We start from the raw sequence: 26,622 nt of genomic DNA on the forward strand, positions 1-26,622 counted from the left end.
GCTTTTTAAGCCTGTAAAAATTATTTAGCGGTGATGACAGATGCAAGACTGACATCTCAATACAATGAAAACCCCAATTTATCCATGCTATCAGCAAGGCTCCAGTTATTGCACGATTCTGTAGCTATACAGTTTGTTACTGAATTGAATCCTTCCTATAGGATAGTGATTAATAATCCCTGCTTTTGTTGTTTAAAACAGATGTTTCAGGCCACAGAATGACAAAGATCAACTTAAATACATGAACAGAGTATAAATGTCTTCCTGAGTCTGCAGAAGAACCTGAAAAAATTTAATGGAGAGGTCTGCTTCCTCCTAATCACCTGAAAGGGTTGTCATGTCTGGAATGGAAAGATAAGTTACAACATTGCCCTCAGTAATTATTTCTAGATGGAAAATTCCAGCAGAAGCATCCAGCTTTTGTTCTTAACCTCCAGTCCAAAGCTGGCCATGCAGTAGAGAAAGTAGTAAAAAATAATATCTCAGAGGAATTCTCATTAGGAAACAGTTTCATATTTAAGCAACTTCAAATGTCTTAACATTAATTAAGCTACTGTAGAATAGCCAGTTTCTTCTGGTACATTAGAGTTCTGTAGCAAATTTGGTGTAAAACATTGGTCCAGTTTGAAAAACTACTTTAGTGTCCTAAACACACATGCATTAAGGTCCCACAGGTGTGTGCTACAGCAGAGCACAACATCACCAACCAGCCACAGTCCTGGTCTGGGTTTGGCAGGAATTCCCCTCACTGCCTTGCTTTTAGTGGCAAAGGGAACTCTAAAACCAAGGCATAAAAAGATACATCATGCCCTCCTTCTCAGCTAAGCCTGCTGACTGATACTGGCATCAGTCACTTCAGAAAGAGAATAAACCATCAGTTACTTTTTGGTGTATTTTTCATGGGGATTACAGCTGATAGAGTGCAATGTCTCCCCCCTTCTAGTCAGCTGGAGATTCACACAATGCTTCTTGTCCCAGCAGAGTAGTGACACAACATGGGTGCCTTTCCCACGGTTTATAAATCCTGTATTTTATATCCATGACCTCTGCACATCAAGCCTCAAAGAGAAAGCACAGCCTGTATAAAATAAGTTTATACTTTGAAGACTTAAGACTTGCAAGTGAAATATATCTGTTTAGAGGGGCAAAGTCTTCACCAAAAAGTAGAGGCATCTCAGGGAACTGGAAGCTGTATCTGTGGAAGCAGCACTAAAGGGCCATTTTCGTTTAATTTGTGATGACAAACTTCCTCAACAGCTGCATTCCTCAGAAATGAAGTGACTAAACTCCTGGGTGAAACTCCTGTGAGAAGACAAAATCACCCAACCCTACTGGCTTGAAACTCCTCATACAGATGAAATAAGGACCACAAACTCAGGTGTAAGTGTTAAAGTAATTCAACTGTGCTTTCCCACAGCAACAGTTAATAGGAATAAGGGATAGAATACAAAAGAGTGAAATAGGTGCTAAGAAATTCAGGGAGTCTAAAAACAGGCATGAGAAAAGTCTGGCCCATACATGCGCCTCCCCTTGCCTTGTGAACAGGAAAGATCAGACCATTGAGTTCTGCAGTTTCAGTATCTGAGAACTGGGATATTATGCTAATAGCTGTGATGATAACATTTTATCTGGATTTCCAGGTCATTAAGGATGCCATCAAGGTCATCCACTGTAGGAACACGCAATACCCACTGAAGACATCTCACTGGAAGGTCAGATATTATTCAATCTAAGAAACAAGTGCTCTCTCTTGCATACCTGCCTAATTCAGGATGTGAGCTGCACAGTGGGGACTGCAAAGGGCATGAGCCCACTGGCCAGCTCCTGGCTAAATCCTTTCCCACAGCTGCATGAAAGGTAAGTAGTTTCATGGGAATCAGCAATGAGTTTACTCTTGCAATATTCAGTAAATGTTGTCTCTAGTGCACAGTGTGAGAGACAGATCTGTTGCCATTGACCTTAATACTACCGATTACTGTGCGGTTTGTTGAGTAAGCACTGTGTAAGTGAGCAAGTCAGAAGCACAGCCTCTGAATAAAGATAACATTACATCAATATAGTGTTATTTTAAGCTTATATTAGCAACCCGAAAGTATTTGTTAAACTAGCAGGAACTGCGCCATGGGAAGCCCTCTTTCACTCCAATTCTAGTGCAAAAATACCCTACAGAATAATCTCACAAGCTAAGACTGCAGAATCATATAAAAGCAACATGGAACAGTTAGGGTTTGCATACACATTTTTAACCTTGTGACCTTAATAGTTTTTGGGTTGGTTTGGTTTTTTTTTTTTAGATAATTTAATTCTTTAAAAATTTCTGACCATGTTTAGTTTTAGTCCACTAACACCTATGCCTTGCTGGAACTACTGTCTCTTAAGAAGGCATCCTCTGCAAAGCCAAAAATTTTGCACTCATACAGAAGCAGGTAACCTTCATAACAGTGCTGAATTAAATAGTTTTAAGTAATTTTGCAAGAAGAAAAAAGATGTGGCAGGTTACTACTCCCAGTTTTAATTTGTATACACAAAACTAATGATCCAACATGACCTAAATGGGGAGTGCCACTTTCTGTTCACTGAAAATGCAAATGGTTAAGGACCTTGAAAAGCAGTGCTCCTTGCAGAGGTCACCTCGCTGGTCTGTTATCAAAGCTCGCATAATGAAGTGGATGACACAGCCATTAACTTGCATATGGGCTTGTATATGTCAAAGCAGACCAGCTTAATCTAAAGGTGAATTCAATAATGTTATGCTAAATTGCAGTACAAAAAAAGCCTGTAAAAGCCTATGATTAAGGGTCAGCACATCTGGCTTCTGATTTGATGTCAGCTGCTAACCCTTTTTTGACCCCATCCCCTGCAGACTTTCTAACTGCCTATTACTAAGGATATTTTACAATGTCATCTTGCTGACTCTTCCTGTGCACTGAGAAATACCACATATCTTCACCTTCGCTAAGTTAATTTCCAAACCTCTTCAGTACACCTGGAAAACTAACATTTAATTTCCTAAACCTGCTGTAAATTGCCATCTCACATTGGGAGATAGTGAATGAAAATTGCAGGAAAGCTTATTTTTCCTTCCAAAATAACCATTCTGTCCATTAACCAGTGTGATCTCTCAAATTTGCATGACTTCATAACAGCATTGGTGACAAAAATTTATTCATGCTTAGTGTAGCTGTGTGAAACAGCAGAAAAAGCTTGCTTATATAGGAAATCATTCACACCACATGAGATTTCCTACTTTACTGACTTTTATTGTTCTTCCATTTATTCATTTCCCTGTATTTGGCAGGTTGGTGTCCCATTTCTGTTGTTGATAGGCTGAGGCTTGTTTATGCTTTTGAGTAGGGCAGTCCAATTCTGCCAAAAAATAAGGACAAAGCCTGTTGAGAGGCTGCATCCTTCTGCATAAAAAAAGAAAAACCTCTCTCAACTTGGCTTTCCATTTGCATCAGAAAACAATCTGTTCATTAGAAACAGTCCATAATCTTAAATGTTTTTCTAAGCTCCATACCAACTGATTCTTGTTACAAAACAAACAAAAATTACAATTTACAAAAGTGAAAGGTAGATAATTACAGCAGAACACCCAGTTATTAGATCATTTCCAAGTACACAAAAGGAAGGAAATGAATTGTTTTTGAACACCCATATGCAATAGCAGACATTTCTCAGTGAGAATAAATGAAAAGTTTTTCAGTACAATGAATGCCCCAAGATACCACAAGAATTTACTTCACAGGAGTAAAAAAGATTCATGAATTTGATACCTAAATATTTTAGGAGCACCAATCAGTTAGAACACACTTTGCAATTATTTGCACTCTATTTTGAGAAGAATGTCCTGTAGGCTGACATACAAGAAAAAAGAATTCCCCTATTTCAAACAATACACTAGCATTCATACATATTTTTAATCTATTCAGATTTGTAAAAGCCTCAAAAAAAGAAGCCATCCAATACTTGAGTTATTACATGCATCAAGATACATAAAAGAGATTTCTTTTAGAGTTTTACCAGTGATCAGCATTTCTCACTTATTTTACCCTTTCCACCACATTTAGGGAAAATGGGGCTTAATTATGGAATCTAGCAGCTGTTGTAGCTCCATAATGCATATAAATAAAACACCAAAAGACTGCAGGGCCTCCTTTTGGGGTTACTATTTTGATGAAGCAGTATCACAGTTCTAGCTTGTTCCACCCTTTCCACGGTGCATATCAGCAGTAAATCTCAACTGCACGCTGCATCACTGAATTAAAGATAGAACCTACTGGGACAGAGCTGAAACCAATGTGAATTTAGAGCTATATCACATGTAGCAGGAGCTACGAGTCTTGAGCAGGGACTGGGCTCATTGCCCACATCATGGCCTTATCAAAGTATCACACAAATAATAAACATAAAAAATAAAGTTCAATAACTGTTATCAGTATAACTAAACACAGCTTTCATAAACATATCAGGTCTGTGCCTGCAAAGCCTTATAGCCACTTTTTCCTTTATTCCTCTAAGCCAAGAAGCAAGCCTTCATTATCACTTAGAGTCCACCTGGTTCTCCAAACTGCAATTACATCACCTGTGCTGCCATTCCACACTAGAGCAAATTTAGTCCTACTTCACTGTCATTTCTGCTAGACTGTAACTGCCACCCAGTTTATCTGCCTCTCATTAGCAAAGCAGACCCTGGCAATAAGCAAAAGGACTCCTCATATATGGCAAAGAGACAGTGAAGACATTTGATGGATGTCACACTGCCACTGACTCCTATGTCCATCTCAGCAATGCAAGCCTTCCATGAGCACCAGTAACTGCATGCACAGAACACACATTTCCCCTGCTTCCTGAGAGGCTGGGGTTGGCACATACAGCAATCTCATTCTGTTTGTGTGAAAGTTTCATATTTTTCCCCATTATGAGTCCCCACAGCCCAGATTGATAGTAGACCCAGCTGTCCTTTATAATTACATTTTAATGACTTAGGATGGTTGTTTGCATTTTGGCAACTTGTTTAATAGTGATGACATTTAAATTGTCACAACTAGGCTTCAAAGTTATCAATTTATTAGATGATCAGGAAACTTCACACCTATGGCAGTGAGGTTTTTTGGCTGCAAAATCAGTAATCCACCAGCACACTGGTTTATATAATGAGAGTTATTTCATAGGGATATGCTTTAGTTAATTCAGCCCTGAAAGGGATTTACTTGCGCGAATTAAAAAGGTTCTGTTTACTTATTTATTACTTTAGATTGACAGATACTCTAAAAACACACATATTGTGTTTTGTGTTCTGTTGCTTTTTCATTTCAGTACATTGACTTTTTGTGCACATATCCATTTATTTCTTCTCCTTCGGCAAATGAACCTGGGATTTGCAGAATCACATATGATTCCTTCAGAGAAACACTTCTCATACTGCAGCAGAAGCACTCAAATATTGCACAGTTTATATTCTCAGATTTTTTTTGCTGAGTATTTCAACACCCATCCCCCAGTGGTGCATCAAAACAGTTGTCCAACTCCTTATAAATGTATAAGTGATGAATAGCAGAAAAATTAACCCTGATTACCTCGTCTAAATATCAGGTTTAATCATAGTATTGTCAGCTGCCGGGCACATACCATACACAACACTTGTTTACCCCCTATGTTCCCTACTTCCCATTTCCAACCCAATGGTTTCAAAGTCTCCCACCCAACCCTACTTGACCTGCTGTTTAGAAAAGAAACAGCACGTGGTAGGGGTAGGTAAAGGTCACAAGTTTCCTCACAAACCTACTGCTGCACAGCCCCAGCAGTGCTGGACAGGCCCTTTAGAACAAACTGGTATCCTACCATGTCTCCAGAACTGGAGCTCACCTCCAGGACTGGCAAGCACACCCCAGCCATTCCCATCAGCAGCACAGAGCAGCTCCACTCACCAGGCAGGCTGACCACGGATGGTAGCTGCAGGAGGTGGTGGGGCTGCAGCCCACAAGCAACCCACGCGCTTCTGGCGGAGGAGACTGAAACTGGTCAGTTGATTCAGAAGTTACTGAGGGGAGCAGCATGCAGGTAAAATTGCCGCACATTGATTTTTAGGAAATCAACTAAAACATGCTCATACACCTGATTGGTGATTGATATCAACAGGGATATGCCAGACATCACAAAGGAAAGTAGTTCTGGCAGGGGCAGGAGGGGGACTACTGCTCGCTGCCAAGTCCTTGATGTACAAATGGCACTGCTGACAGGCACCATGCAGATGCAAGCGAACACCCCATGAGCTCCCACCTACCTCAGGGACTTGGCCCAGCATAGGGTGTGCCATATGATCTTTCCTCCAAGAGAGGACTGGCTGTAATACACAAGTAGGAGAAAAAAAAAAAAATCTAATGAATATTCTTCTCTTGACAGTTTTGACTGGCTTTTCCTCCTTATCAGTGGTATTACCTTCAAGCAAGCAATCATTAAGTAAACAGATCTCAAAGAAAAGTCATTTCAAGTACAGATTTCTTCCACTAAATTCCCTGGAGTGCCCACTCTGTAGCCCTTGGGCAAAATCCAGCATGAATTTATCTCAAGAATAGGCCAATGCTCATTAATCAAGCAAAGGCCTGGCTGAAATCCTCACAGGCAGCTGCACAGAACGCCAAGTCACCTTGTTGTAACTGATCTAGGTACTCTGCAGTGCCAAAAGCCAGAAAGCTGCCAGAGACCATTATATTACAGATGGAAAGCCAGTAAAGAGAACAAGGAAAGTAATTAAAAAATATATTTCTCAAGCTCATTGGAAACAGATCAAAATTTGAACACAGAATGTATAATCAAAATAAATGTGACAGGTAGCAGAAATGCACATTAGTGAGCTGCTGAAAGAAAAAGCTTCAAATAGACTCACAAGTTTTTCAAAGAGAAGGAAGAGGTCCCCAGGGCAATCCCCATGGGAATTCTTTTGACTCTGGGAAGTGGGAGGGTTCATCTAACTAATGGTTGAAAAACTTGCCCTTCTACCTAGAAAGCTGGAAGATCCCCAGAAACCTGAACAAGTCTTAGAAAGTTAGCATAAACATCCCTGCAGATGGCTGAGGATTATCTTTATGCCGTTGTCAGTGCTCGTACCCTGCCAATTGCAAGCCCTCTGCCCCGACCTCCGCTCTGTTTCCAGGGGTGGCCTTTGAAGTGTGTGATTCCTGCAGTGGAGATGGCTAGTGGAACAGGGCAGCCCGGGGCTGTGTTACTTGTTCTAGCTGGGAGCTGTGCTGGCTCTCAGCACGAGAAGAGCACGATGTGAAGCCTGCCTGCTCCAGCCCCACCCAGCCCCTGGAGACAGCCTCAAACCGATCCCAAGCACCTCGCTGATTTTCTTTAAAGAAGATTAGAAAGCTCTATCAGCAGACGACTGACAGGCAATCATCTTCAGTAAAGTAAAAAATAAACTGGAGTCGTAAGACAGCAACCTGTTGCAGCTCTTTGCTCAGTAAGTGCACCGTATCAGAGCATTTCTCAGCTGCATATCACGACAAGCAGTCACGGGAGGACAGCATGAAGCCATCTCCTTCTGCTGCTCCAGGTCTGAAGGAAGGCTTCCACCTCTATTTCTTGGTCCAACAAAAAACACCACATCTGTCTTTGTCCTGAGGTAATCGTCTTGGCCACAGCAGCACTATCCAAAAACAGAGATGAAAGCTGCTATTCAAAACTAAGCTAAAGACTAAGCCTTATTTCCTATACATACACAGCAAAAAGCATCATCCCCAGCAGGCTCACCAGTTATTTCCACCAGCTGCTTCAGGTAGGTTCCAGTGCTCTAAAGGCAGTTTTAAAAAAAAAAAAAAATGCACCTCCCTTTTTATTGAGCTTTGAAGACCACTGCTTCTATTTCAGATCTGAATAAAGCATTGTGCTCCTGAAAGCTTGTCTGCTTTTCCCACCTATACTAGCTGACCAAACATAATACATTGTATTTGCCAGAAAATTCTGCTTTATCAGGTTAGAGTGAAATTTCTCCTGAGATGAACCTGAGTAACACTCAGCTACAAACTATAAGCTCTCGGGTTTGGTGATAGTCAGTAGTTTTATGTAGTTTGATTATAACTCATACAGTATTTTCTACACTAAGAATGCTTAAGTGCTTCAAAAACCCAATTTGCTCATCATGTATTTTAGTTTACTGCTTTCTACAGCAGCCTTGTAATTTCTACTGAACATTGTAAAAACCAATAATGAAAAAAGTGAAAGTAATGCTTCAGTAGAATTTACCAGCTTTGAATTGCCACTTTCAGATTCCCTGCCTTAAATACTGTATTTGCCCCTTCCTTACTCTGGGTTGTTCCAGAGTGAAGGGGACCCAGCCCCAAGGTACCTGAGCAAGGAGCAGGGAAGGTCCATGGGCAGCAGCTGTTTCAGCCAAGAGTCCAAAACACAAGGCAGCCCATAAAAACGAGGTAGGGCAGAGGCAAGGACAGGAAGTCAAAACCAGGCATTGTACCTAGATGGAGCTGTTTGGAGACAAAACCATCAGCCAACAGCCCATAACCGAGGAATAACTAGAAACCAACCCTAATCCAAGCCTGCTCAGGAACAACCACAGCCCTCGGGCTGACCTTAAATGGGGCTCTGGGCCCATGGGCAGGGAGTGTGGCTGCGGGGACCCAGATGAGGCTGGTCAGGGCCTATTAAGACCTAATTAAGGCCCATCAATGCACTCTGAGCTGTTACAGATGCCTTCATTAGGCTTAGTTTTGTTAAATAAAACTTAATATGTTAAAGACAGCTTTAGGAAGTTGAAACCAAACAAACAAAACCCCCAAACAAATAATCAATGTCCACTTCAATATTATGGATATTATTAAAATTATTGCATACTATGTCTCCTCACTACTTCTGGGATTCAAACTTCCAAGGCAAATAAAGCTTCCCTCTTTTTATGAAAACAGAAATAAAAAGACCAAATTGTGAAGCAAATTTTTTGAAGCAGTCTTCTGCTGGTATCAGCCCCTCTTCCAAATGCTTCCTCACCCCTGCCTCTGCCTCTCAGCTTCTCTGCAGGGGACAAGAGTCAGGCTAGTGAGCACATACAATGTAGGACCAAGGTTAGCATAAAAGCCAAAAACATGCAGAGCCTGAATTCTACTCATATATCCAAAAGAAAATGTAGAGCAAGAAAAGACTTCCAAGAAGGGGCTTAAATGTAATTTCTGGTGAAATTACTGTACTATCTTTGACAAACCCTTCTTTACAAGGAGTGCCAAATGAAGCCCTCTGGTATTGCCTCTGGATTAGCCCAACTTTGAGAGCTGGGAACCTGAGAGTACAGTAAATCGACATTTCATCTCTTCATTACTTCCACTGTCCTGGCATCCTGCAGGCCAATGGAGCACACAAATGCCACCAGAATACTGACACATCCTTGTTATAAAGTAGTTCAAATTTCATAAAAAATTGGAACAAAACCCATGTTTCCATAATGGAAAGCATTATGTGAATGCTTTATAGAAATGGGAAATAATCACAAAATTTTCACAGCTAGAGTATTAAGAAAAATTCCCTGCCAGCAGCAGAATATACTTTAACTTCATGATTTTTATAAGCTGTGAATGATGAGATGTAAATTATGCTGCCACTGAAAAAAAATAACTATATTCAACAGAATATTTTCTGCCTACAGTATTATCATGAGTAATAACTTCTTGACTCCTATTCCTGTGGTCAAGCAAAATGAAGATAAATGTTTGCATATACAACTTTTAAAATCAGCTTTAGAAGACAGAAGGTTACTCTTTTGTTACTTCATACCAAATAACTTTTTACATTGTAGTTTGTTTCATCAGTGATGTCCCGTTATATTCTCTCTGCTTTTGATACCTTTTTTAGAAAGCCCTTCAGCTGTGTAGAAGGATTGCCTGGTACCATCTTCTTTGGCATAGTTCACACATTCATTCCCTTAACACTGCCTTTTAGTCTACTCATTTCTCTTCTGGTTACATACAACAGCTCAGGCTTTTGAGCTTTTTCAAAATGCTTTGGCTTAACTGAAGTGTCTCATGGAGTATCTGGATAAGCAGGAGGTGGCTGATCATCTGATCAGATGCCTTTGGCTGTAAGTGTTGGGAAACCTTTTTGATCTTGGTCTGTTTCTTCCAGCCCACATTAATGAAGACACTCCTTTAGTTTCCATTTGGTTGTTTCATCTATGTCTTCTGGGAGTCTATATGAACAAATCAAGAACCTCCAGGATATATTCCATTTTATCTCTATAAGTTGGAGAGAAAGGATTCTATTTTTCCCTCCATTTGTCTACATTGTGTTATAAAGTTACTGTGTTAGTGATGCTGGCAGCTGAACTGGAGAAAATAAGCTGCCAGCAAAGGAGAAGTTAGTAGAGGTGGACTACATAGTAAAAACAGAGTTAATGTCAGATCAAACTCTGAAAGAGTAAGCCCTGAATTCATACAAAACATTCACTATCAGATCTTATTTCCATCTGTCCCTCTCAGAAGGGCTTGTCTCCACAGTTTCCAAGTCATTATGTTGTTTTCAGAACCAGAATGGCAGCAGTGGTACAACAGCTGTATATAAACTAGTAACATGTTTAAACTGATCCTTTGATCATCTGTATTTTGTTAATTTTCTGACAGACTCATAATATTCGGTGTATCAAATTCTGGGTTACTGCTTCTCTCTTCTGCTGTTTGTAAGCACTGTCATGTACTGACAGTCTACGAAAGCCACAGTTCCTTTACCATAACTACACTACGACATTCTTATATTTGCAGGCTAGTCCTAACTAGTTTCTTCAAGATTAACATAAACAGTGTTTCAAATGTGTTGCTATCAGATTCCCAGCATTAATTAGAAAAATATCCTTCAGATATGGATTTAATTTGCATCCATGAATTCATAGCAGGATGTTCCTTTGCAATTGTTACATGTTGAAAAGCCTCAGTATAAACCTCAGAAAAAGTGAGTATTCTAAGATCTGCTCTAGTGCTTCTAAAACATGTTTAAACCTTGTGCTATTAAGCAAAGATCTCAATGTCACTTTTTCATTATGGGTCAACATATGACTAAGCTGTATGTTTACACTGATAATAGCTGTATGATAAATATTTACATGGATTATATAGTTAGCAGTAAGGCGTAAGCAGTGCTAACCATATGCGTCACTCCTGTACCAAGAGTACACAGGTTATGAAAATGATGTTTTTGGTTTTTTCTTCTTTATTTTCTTTCCAAGTATTGAATTCTCTTTCTAATCAGGCCAGACATAACCAGGAAACAGAAGCTATACTGTTAATAGTTGCTTAAATGGAAAGGGATATTGTCTCACATTAATTTAACCAACCTTTTATGTGTCAGGCCTTCAGTTATTCTTACCCAAGAACATTTTTCAAGTTGAGGAAAGCTGAGTAATAGCTCGCATGACACACGCATATAAAATTTAGAATTTGTCAAAAAAAAAAAGTTGTAATATGTGAACAGTGTTTCTCATTTCATTCAATTTTATTGGTAAGAAAAATTAACAATTCAGACAAAAAAGTACAAGAAATCCATGAGATGAATGGTGGCATGAGATTAAAGAAAGAGAGAAGCAGGTGTTTCTTTTTCCTTCTAACCAGATACTTATTTAAGTATAAAGTAATCCAGAAGATCTGGTGGGATTTTAGTAAAATTTGTGTAGAACAAGGAAAAAAACCCAACTTTTACAAACTTAATGGGTATAAAATCCCACACTTGGGTAAAGAATACAAGAACAATGGTGGGGGTTTTTTTTAAACTTAGCTACATATGTGGCCCATTAATTATAGCACTAGAACACATTATTCATTTCCTTAGCTTCCCATTGTTCCTGTGACTTGTTATCCCTGCCATATCATTACGGATCTGAAAAGAGAGAATAGTAATATATGATTGCTCAGATTGACCGACAAAGGGAACTACGATCTTCTAGGTCCCAGAAAGGAACCACAACCTCAGGACTTGTACATCCAGTAATAAGATCGGGGTCTGTATTCAGGCAATAAATATGGCATCTTTAAGAATTATAGACTGAATTATGATTGCCTGAAAATGGAGTATACTGTTACAGGAAATAGTGCCAACTATAGTAAACCCGCTGTATGATAGAAAATCTATCAGTTCAGGCACTTTTAACTCCCACATCCTGTGATTTCTATGAATTATTATGATTAGCATTAATTGAGGTAACAGATCTAAATGTGCCAAAAGTAAGGAGCTTAAGGTAACACGTCTAAATGGTGGCACACACTGAGCCTTGCCCGCCTCTTTTGGCTTCTGTTCATTCTTGGAAGCGAGGACTATGCTGAAGTTGCTTGTTTTGGCAAAGCCTGCTCCTTTAACTTGATCTCCACCCTATTTCTAGGAATTCAGCCCCTTTCATGCCTGCCAGTCTGCTGAGCTGTGTGCTGTTTTTGGAAGGGCAGAATGCAATTCTCTTATAAGTTCTATGACATACTTGTACGAGTTGCCAAAATGTTCTATGAAACCTGAGTGCCACATAAATGACAGCAAAATCAGGCCATTTACATGTAGCTTTGGCTATGGGTTTTGTATGATTCCTTTCTAGTCCCATATTTGCACGATCAGCTTGCCAACATTTCTATGAGAACCTATTATTTCAGGCATTTATAATTTGCTCACTGTATTCCCCACTGAATATTAGTAACAAAGCTCACAGTCTGGATATCTGTGTCAAATTTGGGGAATAATACAGTGACACCAGTGACTAGTACTCCACACAAGTGAAACTAATAGTTCTTAGCTGCTCCAGGGGAGGTTTAGGTTAGACAGTAGGATGAAATTCTTCACAGAAAGGGTGATTAGACAGTGGAATGGGCTGCCCAGGGAGATGGAGTCACCGACCCTGGAGGTGTTTAACAAAAGACTGGATGTGGCACTGAGTGCCACGGTCTGTTTAACACAGTAGTGTTTAGTCATAGATTGGATTTGATGATCTCTGAGGTCTTTCCCAACCTTGTTGATTCTGTGATTCTGCAGTATCTTTATCTAACTGCTTTTAGCGCTTGCAAAAAAGTCCTCGAACTATAAAACCTACAGAACTAGTTACTGTTTTGCATGTGCAGTAAAATGCTTTCAAAGGAAATCTGATTATGTATTTTAACCGTGGGCAGCGCCCGGGACCGACGCCCGCCCCGAGACACCGCCCCAGCCCTCAGCCCGCCCGCGCACAGCGCCCCTGGCGGCGCGGCGGCCCCGGCGCAGGCGCGGTGCGTTTCCCGGGGCGGGGCCGGGGCCGCTCCCCTCGCCGCGGAGTGGCGGCCGCGGGTCACGTGGGGCAGCGGGAGGGCCCGGGTGCTGCCGCCGCCGGAGAACGTGAGTGCCGGGAGGGGGGCACGTTGGAGCCGCCGCCGCCACCTCCTCCCTGTCCCTGCGCGGCGGCTCCTCCTCCTGCCGTGCTCTCCCATTCTGCTCTCCTCCTCTCTTGCCTTTGCCGCCTCCTCCCGGCGGAGAGCGGCCCCCCGGCCGTGAGGGGCGCGGCCCACGCCCGGGGAGGGTCGCCCTGCTGAGCCGGGGGTGCCCAGTGCAAGCCCCAGCAGGTGGGGTCTGGGCTGGGTCAGCTGCCCGCAAGGTGCGCTCTGTAGGAAGTTTTCCTCCGTAGAGCTTAGCTCGTTCCCCGCCGCTGCAAGGAGTGGTGGTGGGAATTACGGAAGTGAAGCGGCCTCAGAAGTCGAATCCCCAATATTTCACGGTTTCACAGCCGTTATCTTGGTACGCATACCCACCCTCGTGCCTGTGGGACTCCGTTCTTGGGAGCGCTCTCGGTGCGCAGGAGCAGCCGGGTGTCGGGAACCCGCGGGGCTTATCCGTAGCCACACCCGCACATGTGCTGTGCTCCTCACAGCCTCCGCAGTTTGGGTTTATTGCTTTCATTTACCCCATTTTCTAAAGCGGTATTTTTTACAAATTCTGTAAATAACTTTAAAAAAAAAAAATCAATAACTGGCCAGAACTATATCCCTTCCTTTGTTAAAACTACGAAACAAAAAAACCTACCCCCAAAAACTGCAAATAACTTGCACCTGTATCAAAGAAGAAGCAATGGCTAGTGTATCTTGGCTGTATTTGGTAAGCTTTCTTACAGCTGTTAAAACACCAAGTGTAAGTAATTCGGGTATCTATAAAATGTAATTAACAGTACCTGAGCTGGTTTGATTTCCTGAAATAGCACAGTGATGTTCTTCCTGGAACTGTTTGTTTGTTTGTTTGTTTTTTTACTGGCATAGATTGGAGGTGTTAACAACAGTAGTATAACACTAATACTAGAAAGCATATGTTTCTGAATTGTTTGTAGGTTTAACCAATATTATTTAAAATGGATTTCTTCAAAAAGTAAGTTTCCCGTTCTTCCTTTCTCCTACACACTGCAGACAAATTTTCCCTCAAATCTACCAAGGAATGCTAAAATTGTAAAGTTGTTGTGCTTCGCACTTCTGAAGTGGAGTCAGGCAATCTTTGATGGTTTCATTTTTAATAATATTACAAAATTCTTAAGATAAAGGAGGATGCTCTTCTACAATTATACGAGTGTAACAATTGCAATCAAATGGAAAAAAACCAAAAAACAAACCCCAACCAAAACCCAAATCCATGACCTTAATTAGAATTAAATGTCTGTGAAGTTAAAACTCGTCTGTGGCCTAATCTGAAGTTCACTGTTGTTTTGATGTATTTTTATTTTAAGCTGTGACATCCCCTTACCTTTACAAGTACGGTGATATATTAAATATTTATGACTACTTTACTTCTTCAACTTCAATTAGTGTAGATGTATCCTGGTGTTTTGAGAGGCGGTTACTAATTATTGTCTGTTATGAGAGAGATTGGACCTAGTCCCTTGGGTTCTTTCCTGTGAAAGCTGTCTCATTTATTTTGGGATAAAGTGGCCAAAATGATTCTTGGCATGTATTGTTTAACATGTGTATATTTTATTGTGGGTAGTAATTGTTATGCCCTTCAGAACACATTTTTAGTTTTAAATTGAAGTTCTTAGTTTAAAAGCTTATTTTGTTAAGGACTTCCTCTTTTAGTGGTGGTTAAGAGGATTAAAAATCTGTAAAAGATTTTCAGTTTTCATGCTGAAGCAGATATAAGACACAGAAGAACTTCTCTATTCTAGCAGAAAACTTTGAATGAAATTTAAAATGTTGCATAATAAAAAAAGACTGTGATCTAGCCATTTATGAGGTCATTTAACATTGATATTTAACTTTGTATTGTCTCAGCAAGGGAGTTACTGACTTAAATAGTTTTAAAACATTTTTATTATAGATGGGTGACTTCTCTCACCAAATTCTGAAATGCTGTGTCTTTTCAGTTCACCATTCAGTATTCCTTTGTGAAGGAAAGCCCTTTAGATGAATCCAGAAGTTGTTCTTTATGAAGTAATTAATTTTATAATTTAAGTCAGAATCTTCTCTTTGTTATGAACTATGTAATTTACTGTACATTTCAGAGCTTGTTGTGGCTGACAGCTTGCAGCTGACCTTCTCCTTGCATACTTATTAAACAGGATGATTCATTATGTTTCAGATTTTTAGGGTTTTTTTCCTTGCATTGTTTTTTTTTTTTCCCCTTGGTCCTTTTCCTCACCCCCTTCCAAAGTTTGAGGGCCACAGTAAAAGTGTTTACAGTTTGCTCCTGCTTCCTTTGCCCTCCTCTTTTGCCCTAAAAACAGTTTCTGTCTTTACCGGGAGAAGCCTTTGTGTCCTGAGACTGGTATCTTCACAGACAAGTAGTGTGGGCCTGTTGAGGCTTATCTGTATTGTGGAATGGTTTGTCCTTAGGATCTGATACTCACCCTTTATGTTTCAAGTGGTTTTGATATTAGTTTAGCTCTAATCTGGATGCGTAGGCTGAATGTGCAATTTTATTTCCAGAGTGTACTTGATTTTGCATAAAAATAAATCAAAATTTCAGGGTTGTTATGTCTGTTTTGGGGGGAGCAAGGGTACAGGGAGATTCTTTTCCTCTAAATTGAAATTACAGCTATAGGAGAAGAGAGTAGGACATTTCATTTTAACTGGCATTTACTAAAATATTTACTTTATTACATGAGTTTTTTAGTAATGCGAAGTCATAATATTTTATGGTTGCCAAGTGAGTGAGGGGGGTTGTCACAGTAAAAAGTTTAAATACTTTTTACTTGGTTAGTACAAAACAAACAAACAAATTCCAAGAATATTTAGTTCAGATATTTATTTTGAGTAGGTGACAAAAATGCAGACACGTGGCATCCTGGATGCAGGACAAATGTCCATTTCAAGTCTATTCTGGAAATTTGTACATTTTTAAGTGGGTGGCATGTTTTCAAAAAAAAAGAGAAAGGAAAAAGTGCTTCATTGTTTCAAGCCTCATTCAACTCTAATAAACAGAGTAGAGGCTGAGGAGGAATGTTCAAACAGTCAAAAGCTCTGTGTGTTTTAAGGGAGTTGCATTCCTAAAGGCTCTCAAATAACTATATATATCTTTTTATATCTTTTTCCTTTCAACTCAAACACATAATGTGTTTTGGCTGACATTTTTGATTGCTCCCAGTAATGGGAATGGCTTATGATAACTAGCACTGTTGTAATCATGGTGGAAAGCATTCCCAGCCCTGTTCCATGATTATTGTCTGAATATGTGCTGGATGAGGGTTTCTTTTTTTGGGTGCATGGGTGTTATAAGTACTTAAATTGGAAGTTTAAGAGTATCAGAAGCAGAGATGGAAGCTTTAAAACACAAGACTATATGGCAATTTGAACAAAACGGTATGGCAAGATTTTGAGGTTTCCACATAACTTGCATTTAAAGGATGTTCACTTTTAAATTCTAGCAGTTTTTGTGTCGACTGTTTTGTGATGAAAAAGGTGTAACTGTGTCAGCGGTACAAGAAAAGCCAGAGGTCTGGGCAGAAGACTATAAGAATATTTGGGGGTGTTGGTCTGCCTGATACCAGAGCAAGTAGTGTGGAAAAAAAGGAATGACATTGATTAAACTTGTGATTAACTAAGGGTTTGGGTTTTTTTTTAATGTTGACTTTAAAGTCAAAGACTGACAATGTTAATTATCCGCAATGACCAATTAACACTTTAACAGGTTGGTTCATTTAAGCTTTGTGGGGGCTACAGCTGTGGTCTCTGGAGTTAAATTGTGATCATTTGAAACTGGGTTTGGAAGGCAGTTATATGTTCAAGAGGCCTGGTATAAAGTACATTTCTGGTGTTTTCACTCTGTCTTGGACAAGGCTCAGACATTATGCAGCATCTCCATGATAATAACGTGGGAAAAATGCAGTGACTTTCATTGTAATGTAGCAAATACATTTTACATGCATTCTGGTTTACTGCAGTTGTTTTGAGGATAAAAAAAACCCAACCAGGTTGTTTTTTTCTTCTCTTAAATTGCTATAATAAGCATGAATGTGATTTAAGGAGAAATGCAGAGACTAGAATACTTAACTATAGGAAGTGACATTAATTAATTCTGTGTGTGAACTAGCATGGAGCTACATGCTCCTCTCACTTCAGGATAAGCAGAGAAGGTAGGCTGGCCACTACCTTGTTGTCTTTGATGTTCCACCCTATCCTGGTCTCTCAGGTCCTTTTGCTGTTACAGGGTAACATCATCCAGAGGTGCTTTCCTTCTTTTCCATGTGCTCACTGACTTCATGAAATGCAACTGAATCAAATTATTAAGAATACTCTGAATACCTAAGTAAAAATGTTCAGTAAAGTGTTTGCAGGCATAGCAATAGTCTATAGAAATGTGAAACTTAGTAAATCCTGACAGACATAGGGGAAGGTTAAATTTTGCATCTTGAGCTGTCCTTTATAAATGTCTGGTTTTTCCTCCTGTCCTCTAGAAGAATTAGATTGTTGCTTGTTTATCTAATAAAAAAGCTGAAGAGGAATCATTTCATATGATGAATTGGAAAGGCATTTAAATAAAAAATGAATATATTATCAATTTTAACTATTTTGTGTATAGTGATAAAGAAGGTTAATGGGGTGTGAGAATTTTGTATATATCTCAATATTTCAGGTGGTTTCATTTGAAACCTGCTGGCAAAGTTTTGAAGAGTAACTGTGTTTTGCTGGTTCTACATAACTGATACTTAACGTGGAATAATGTGTTGTGTATCTTCAGTAGTTCTGCAAAGAAGGGGCACACTGGAGGGGAGGAGAGGCTGTGCTGTTGTTGGGCCACCTTGCAGAGTTTCCAGAAGTAAAAGTAGGACTGGCCAAGTTGGGGTAGCCCTTGGAACCTGCTTGAAATCTTGCGTCTCTTCCCATCTTTCACAGGTGGTTCCATGCTCTGGAAACTCCACGTTCCCCTGTGCTGTGTTGTCCTGTGCAGCTTCCTCCCTTGTCAGTTCCTGTCAGAGTAACTCCGTTTCTAGCCTGATCTATTTCTGTAGCTCTCTTTAATCCCATTTTTTACTGGCATAAATAAAGCAGAGATGAAAATTTTGTCATAACTCTTTAAATTTTATATGCTGATTTTGTATATGATTTCCTTCTATGGTTTTCTTTTCTCCATCACATACTTCTAAACTGAAGTCTTTATCCTAATCCCTAGGAAAGCAGTAACAATTTTCAAACTGCGTGTAGGAGTACTTAGCTGCGTCTCTGTTACTTTTTTGAAATCGTAACTTAGTTTTCAAGCTTAGCTTGTTTTGAATATTTGTAAAAGTTGGAAAAATATCATTAAAAAAATTGAAATATGTAGCAAAGATAGGAATCCTGGAAACGGAGACTCTAGAGTAGAATTTGAAACTGTTTTCCTTCATGGAATTTTAATTATTGAATGAATCAGGATTAATGACAACATGTTTAGAACACCCAGGTACTTTATGGATTAAGTAAAGCCTGTCCAGGGATGTGAAAGAGAGGTTGCAGACTGCTTTTTCTCACAATGTTTGCCTGCATTATCTGTATAAATCTCCTTTTTTGTGTTTTATGTAAGTTTACAAATTCTGATTTTTTTTTCCTCACTTGAATTTTTGTTCTGATATATAAAAGGTCTCAGCTGGTTACCTTGATGAATTTTTTTGTGTTTAAAAAAACCCAAAAACAGTGATGAGCTTTAAAACACCCCTATATGTATATAACAAGTTACCTTCTTTCTTTCAGAATTTCCAAAACTTGCATGGTTTTGAATTGAACAGAAGACTGGAAATCGGAATAATCTTCACTTTTATTTGAATAAGAAGTAATAATGGAACGAAGGCAGAGAGGAGTCAGTGCTGGACTGCTTTTGCTGCTTTATCAAATTTCTCAAGTTGGACTCCAGAACATTCCTTGTGTTACTCTTGGGGTACTTGTACTGAATATTTTTCTCTTTCTGAGTCCTGTGAGGCCACTGTCTGAAGTGTGTCTCAGTGTAAATGAAGCTGTCCACAGAAAGAACTGGCAGCGTTTGCTGCTTGCTCCTTTCCACCATGCAGATGATTGGCATTTGTATTATAACATGATTTCCATGCTTTGGAAGGGCATAATGCTGGAAAGAAAGCTTAAGAGCATATGGTTTGCCTACATAATTGCAGTATTTTCAGTACTGATTGGAGTAGTTTATATGGTGCTGGAACTCCTGCTTGTGGTAATTCTGGATGATCCTTCCTATGAAATGAATTGTGGAGTAGGTTTTTCAGGTAAGACAGAGGGTTGGTCCAATTTACATATGTAAAATTAGTATGTATAGTTGCTATATAACAATAATTGTTAATTGTAGAAAGTGGATATGTGTACATCTGTATGTATGATTGTCATGTCAGTAAGGTTATCCTATTTTTCAATTTAAGGCATATATTCTCATTAAGGCATATACTCATTTCATGTTCTTGTGACTGACAGGGACTTTACCTGAGAACATGAAAATATCATCATCCTGGTATAATTGTGTTTTCTGTGTAATATCACTGGTTAATTGAAGTCTGAACTCTGAATTTTCTGATGTCAGTAATGCTCATCAGGTGGCTTTTAGAAAAGCCTATTAGTTTAAAGTTACTCGTGCCTGTCTTTGGAGACACTCCCTTAGTTTTGCTTCTGATAGCGACATTCAAAAACCTGATTGTCTTCTTTAGGAGATCAGTTTCAAGTCAGTAAACTCCTTCTCTTTACAAAAGTCTGCAGTCAAGTGGAAAAGTGGATACTGCTTTCCTGGACAAGTAGGGGATTTCCTTGCTGTCAGTGGGACCTAGCCTTAGAAGGCAAGCCCTCTTTTTCAGCTTCTAAAAAAGCTGCTTCAGCACCTCTGAGGATTCCTTGTGATATTCTGGTTGGTATGAGTTGGAACATCCTGGGAGTTGCTCTTCTGGACCTCCAGATATTTTCTGGTCACCCCTCTTTGGTAACAAGATGTGCCCAGTTCTAGTGTCAGCCTTTCTGGGGGCTGTAGAGTCCCTGAGTGCAGAATCTTTCCTTGAAGGGTTCGGCTGCCTGTGCCAGTCTCGAAGTGTCCATGCCAAGACTTCTACTTGTTCATTTTTCCAAGATTTTTTCAGACCACTGTGAGCTTTCTCTTTAGAGGAACTTTTTCATAGTACTTCCAGTAAGTTCTCTGAATTCATTCCATCATATCAGCTGGTGGTTGCATGATAAAACAGTTGCAGTCAGTTAGATATCAATGATTGTTTACTGTGGTTAAAGGTGATTTATTTACTTTTTTTTCAGAACCAAGTGATTCTGAAGTGTGTGTAAGATGATTTTCCATTAATTCAGAATTTGAACCTACTGTTGAGCTTTACAAATCTTTGGTTTTCAGTAGTGGCTTTCCTCAACTCACAGAACATTTTTTGAGTTCACTAATTTAGTCAATTATTTCCACTAGAACTCCCCTTTTGAATTGTTTGTATAGTTTTGAATACCTGAATAGCAACAGTGAGCAGGCACACTAAAAAGCAGCTTAGATTCGGCTGTTACACAAATGCGTAATTTTTATATCCTTTTTTTTTTTAAGTCACTGAAAAAACAGAACTGTTGTTCTGGCATGCAGTAGTATGCTTCGTGGTGCTTTGAAACTTCAGGGTACTTCAAATTGTTTGCGTTTCTTTATTATTTGTGCACAAGTACTTTTCTCTTCATGTGATTTCTTCTTGTTTGCAGGAGTCTTATTTGCTTTGAAAGTTCTAAACAACCATTATAATCCAGGAAGAGTTAGCAGTGTCTTTGGATTGCCGATATCCAGTAAATATGCTTGTTGGGTGGAGCTGGTGGCTATTCACTTAATCTCCCCAGGGTAAGTGCATTTAATATTTCAAAGAAAGGAGAAGAGATTTGGGCTGTCTGGAGTAGTTTGAAATGTATCACGAAGTGTGAGTAGTGTTAGCTGGTATCTCAATGCAATGTTAGGGCTGCAGTCTGCTTTTTCCTTAAAAACCTCTACTTTGAGTACATCTCAAAATAAAAATCTGAAATACTATTCCCAGAAGGTGTAACTGAGTATTAGAGGGAAGATAACAAAAGCTGGTGGACAAGGAAAAGGGATGTGCTTTTTCAACGAGGTAACTAAACTACTACACCATAGTGCCAAGGGCTTCATTAGCTGAGCAGCATTCCGCTGTTTGCTTGCCATTTCTGTCCTAGCCCACTCTGGCTTAGTCACTTATGATTTACGATAGAATTATCATCCAGAATTCTGCAAATTTTGTGCAGTGTCACTGTCCTGGTGTGCTGCTGGTCATCTCCCTCAGTTTCCTTGTGTGTTCTGTGCCAGAACAGTTCATTTGCCCCACCTCTGTGAGAACAGGGCCTTGCTCTTCTTTGGCAGTTGATTTTTGTAATCCTATTTGCAAATCAGTTATTTTCCTGTGTAATATTTTGTAACTGTGCATCACACTGGAGAATATGTGCAAAGTAAGACACAAAACCTATGAACTAGCAAATCACAGTTTATATGCAATTTCCCACTTTTGAGAAGGATTAAAAAAAAAGAGCTCAGCAATACTGAGATGTTCCTTGTCAGATACTATGATATACAGATAGAAGATTTCCAAGAGCAGAAGGAGAATTCAAATATTGCTTAGGTTAAACACTGGTTTTATTGCTTTATGGCTGGCTGCTTGATTGACTGCAGCAAGGATTAAAGACAGAAGAATGCTCTGCCCAAATGCAGTTTTATTTGTGAGCTGCATGGCATTGTTACAAATATAAAACTAAAGCTTTCAGTGCATTAAAAACATTTTTCTGAAAAATACAAACTGTTGTTCTAGCTGAACATAGTTTTTATTTGGTGATATGTTTAACAATACTGTTTATTAGTAAAGAATAGTGAAAGAGTGTTATGTATGAAGTAAAACCGTATCACACTGTTTATGGTAGAGGAAAAACATCATTTCAGAGATTGGTGCTGTTCTTTTTCAGTTACATTACTGTAGAAATGTCTTTGGGTAGAGAGTGGATAGGAAGTCCAGAAATAATATCAAAAAATGTTTCATAATTTCATGGAAGTTTAGATTCCTGCCTCATCTAAACCTCTACAGTGACCTCTACAGAGGGCAATTTCACAGCACTTAAATGATAATGGGGGCTACAGAAAACAAGTAGTGAGCTCCAGAAATTCATGTCCTAGAACACAACATGTTTAATTAGTAACTGCCAACTGCCTTGCAATGAACCATAGCAATTGTAGCTCTCACAGTATTGCTCTTACAAGCTCATCTGTATGCTCAGGGCAAGCTGTAATATTTGAAGTGTATGTTTAACTGGTTCCTTTTGTAGACCAAGTTGCATAATTTAGTTTTGGATAGCTAAGAGGTCAGTAATTGGGGCAGAATTCTGTCCAGTCAGAAAGCCATGCAGTAAATTTGGACCTGCCTTATTGAATGGACTGATGTAGCAGGTTCACTTGAGAATCCATAACCAATGGAAGATCCAAAAGTAATATTGAGCCTATTGGAAACTTTGATTTGTGTTCTAGGAGAGGATTTAGTTTACTAAATTTAATTATTTTCTAATATTTATTTCTAATAATCTAATAATTATTTCTAATTATTTTCTTTCTCATTAATGTTTTTGTTTTGGAAAAATTTTAAAGTGCATTCAGTATACTTCTAATCTTCACCTTCCATAAAGTAAGGGTATTGAGATGTAGGCTTTGCTTAGCAGTCCTTGGGATTATTTGCTTAATGGAAGAACATATATGTGAAAAGTTACTTTCTATTTAATCTGTGCCTCTTCCAGAACTGGGCAGATATCTGAGGTGAATCAATATCATGTTGGAGATTTCTAGAGTAGGTGATTTTTAAGTATTTTTAATTTTCTGAGGTCAGCTATTTTCCAGGTGAGGCATGCATTTTTTCATAAATCTGTTCCAGAAAAATCTATTTGGAAAATTAGTTCCTTATAGATACTTTATTTTGGTAACCACCTTTAACCTATAAATGTTCACATCAGCCTTTATGTGTTACTCTTATGAGAGTTGTTGGTTACTGATGAGAGAGAACTGCAACTCTCCATGGCAGGATACAAGTTTGTGGTTAAGTAGGTGGCAAGAGAGTGAATTTGGATTTGGTCTTTACCTTCCTCTACTGACATGTGCATTTTCCTGTCTCCTTTTACCACTGATGCACAGGAGTTGTCTTGGCTTGAGCGCTGGTGCCATCATCTGTGTAACTCCTGCGGATCATTGACCTGAATGTAAAAATTGATGCAAATATTATACTTTGTACATTAAACAGAGGTTTCATTTCTACTTTATGAAGGAAAAAAGGCTCATTTTAGCTCATATTATTTATTTTTTTTGACAGCCAATATAAATGAGTTATTTCTAATTGCACATTGTAGGAAATTTCAATGTTTAGTGTATTGGCTTCTGTAACTTCATAATAGAGACGAAAAATTTGCAAGTCATGTTTACATCTGCTTAAATTCAGAAGATTTTCTCTTAATTTATGTTTAAACCTGTTTAAACACAAAAGAGTTTAACTCTTTAACTTGAATGCTGAAAATTGATTTTTGAATTCATAGAGTACCCCATAGTCATGGCAATAAGTGGAGCAAATCTCCTTATTTACTATAAACGTATGTTTCTGGGTTGATTTCTCAAGAGACTCCAGAGCCTTTTCATTCTGTATACAAATGATAATGATATTTTTAAAAGAAATTGTTAGCATGCATGGAAAAGAATTTGGATCTCAGCATTTCAATTGTTCTTTCAATTTTGAAGGCAGTGTGTGACAAAGATTGCAGTGGATCTGCATTCATGCTTATCTCAGACTAATTGCAGGATTGCATTGATAAAAATGCAGTAGAAAGTACTGTGTGCTTTCACTCAGAACTGTAAATGGTTTTGGTAAGATCTACCCAGACATTACAATGTAAGTTACTTTTTAAAGCTTAAAACCAGTTTACTCATTTGGTAAGTGTTTAAATGCTGTTAGGGAAAGCATATCCTGTCCTTTAAACGAGCAATTAAAATGGTCTCGCCAATTAGTTTTTTCAGGATATTTGTTAAATACTTTTCTGGAACTGTTTTCTTCCCAATTTAAAGGTAGTTACAAAAATACTTGGCATTATATCCTTGCAGGCAGGTAATTTCTCTGTGCTTGGTCTCACTCAAGGACTTTCTCGGAGAAGTCTCAGGGACTTTCTCTTTACGACAAATTCTGCACTTTCCCTTTTGTATCCCTATGAAAAAAAGGCTCCCATTACTCACAAGATTATTTTATCTTCTAGGACTTCTTTTGCTGGGCATCTGGCTGGGATTCTTGTTGGATTGATGTACACTATGGGACCTCTGAAAAAGATCATGCAAGCCTGTGCAGGTATATAATTTTGTTGAATTTACAAAATCTGCATAAGAAACACTTTTTTCTAAAAAATTCAGTAAGTCTTGCATATAGAAATTCAGACCATTCCAGCAAGTTTTTAGACAATTAAAGATACGCTCATTTTATTAATGCAGAAGAAAAACCTCAATTCTTTTTCTTAAATAGGGATAAGAACAATTAAGAATAAATGTGACTTTCAGATATTTTTACGTAGAGGAATACCTTTTACCCTTCTTTTTAAGTATTTATTTAGAGCATAATCTTTCAGCGAAAGTGTCACCTCAAATGAAGTGTGGTGAGGCCATAAATACATGCCAGAACCAAATGTTTCCATCTTGATTTCTGCTGCTTGTGTCCATTCTAATGGAAGTCTCTACAGTTTGAAAAAGGTGGTGGGATGCTTAAGAAATTGTTACTGTAATTTATCAAGCTTTCCAACAATGCATGATTACGGCTTTTCGTATTGTAGAAATACTTATTTTTTTAAAAAGATTGTATCTTTAGACATCTTTAGTCTTAAAAATTGTTTTAAATACAGCCCTGCAAACTTTTAAATGAGCACTCCCATAAATACCAGTGTTTTAATTGGAAGTCTAAGCCCTGGCACAAGAGCTGTGCTGGGGTTGGTTGGCAGAATATTTGGCTTTTTATGACTGACTACTTGATAGATTGAGTACTTTATTCATGATTGTTCCATCAAATTGAGCACAGATACGGTGTTTGTATAGTGGGGAATTATTTGTTCAAATGTGTGTGCTCTCTCTGGAGGTTTGATCACAGTTTGGATATAGTCTGTAAGTCATGTATGTTCAGCAGTTGGAAGGGATAAAAGGACACCAAAGCATCAGATTTCCTGCCTTGCTGGAGGGAACAGACGTCAGGTGTCCCATTAGTTAAAGGTTAACCTTGCCTGATTCTGTGCCATGGGGGAACTACCTGATGACTATAGAACAGGTGAGCATCAGCTCAGCTGCCCGGGCAGCTTCAGCATCCTCCAGCCTTGGACTTGGCAAGATACAGCCCTGACTGGGTAACCTCCTCTGATCTTCTCACTAGCCCTGCTCTGATTCGGAGTTGGACTGGGGACCTTCTGAGGTCCCTTCCAAACTGACTTTCTCTGGGAGTCAGTGATGAACCCCACAGTACTGTTAGGGGAACCTGCCCTGCTGCTGTGCAGGTTGCTGTGTGATGGAGAGCTGCAGGAAGCTGTGTTCAGTACACGGGTCATTCTTTTTCTCCTATGTAGCATAGCAAGAATAATGCAGTGTTGCTCCAGTCCTCAGTTTTCTGTGCATTAAACATTATTACTAATGGACACTCTCAGTGCAGAAATTTTTCATTATGTGTCCTGGGGAGAATGTTACAGGTTGGGTTTTTTTCTAGTCTACATAGATATGTTGCTTGAACATGGGACACTACTATAAAATCTGGAACAACATACAAGCTTGCAATAGTATATTCTCACACTGATGCCAAAACAATCCACAGGTACCTGTGACTGATTTCCTGCTTGTATCTTATGAAACAGGCTCTTAAAGAAAGGGTACTTTAAATTTGAATTTTGTATTCTGTAAAGAAAATATGGTTATTCTAACAGTATATGCATTATTCGTTTATTTAGCTGGCATTTCTTTCTTCACTGAGCCTGACAGGCCAAGGGACTATTACTCAGGTAAGTGCTCTCACCCACTTAACCAAAAACTTATTCCAGCTTTAAAAACAGTTTTTGCTAATGATTAGAAAACCTATAGGAGAGCTGTATAAATGGAAATATATATCGTATGCAAAATATTCTGCACATGTATACTTGCTTAGCTTATATTACTTCTCTGGGCATGTCT

The 26,622-nt window shown here is 39.0% G+C and overlaps 1 protein-coding gene across 6 annotated transcripts in view; it reads left to right on the top strand.

Moving 5' to 3' along the window:
- The first annotated feature begins 13,274 nt into the window (after positions 1 to 13,274).
- RHBDD1 (rhomboid domain containing 1) overlaps positions 13,275 to 26,622 on the top strand; it is a 28,372-nt gene continuing 15,024 nt past the window's right edge. For 4 of the 6 annotated variants that reach the window (XM_032119941.1, XM_032119942.1, XM_032119943.1 and 1 more), the window contains exons 1-5: positions 13,275 to 13,344; positions 19,146 to 19,663; positions 21,117 to 21,249; positions 24,687 to 24,775; positions 26,403 to 26,453. In XM_032119941.1, coding sequence (XP_031975832.1) covers positions 19,231 to 19,663; positions 21,117 to 21,249; positions 24,687 to 24,775; positions 26,403 to 26,453 — 706 coding nt within the window. In that variant the 5' untranslated portion in view covers positions 13,275 to 13,344; positions 19,146 to 19,230. The other 2 variants (XM_032119940.1, XM_032119939.1) reach the window with 2 other exon arrangements.

This window comes from Corvus moneduloides, chromosome 10 (genome assembly GCF_009650955.1).
Source record: "Corvus moneduloides isolate bCorMon1 chromosome 10, bCorMon1.pri, whole genome shotgun sequence".
NCBI lineage: Eukaryota > Metazoa > Chordata > Aves > Passeriformes > Corvidae > Corvus > Corvus moneduloides.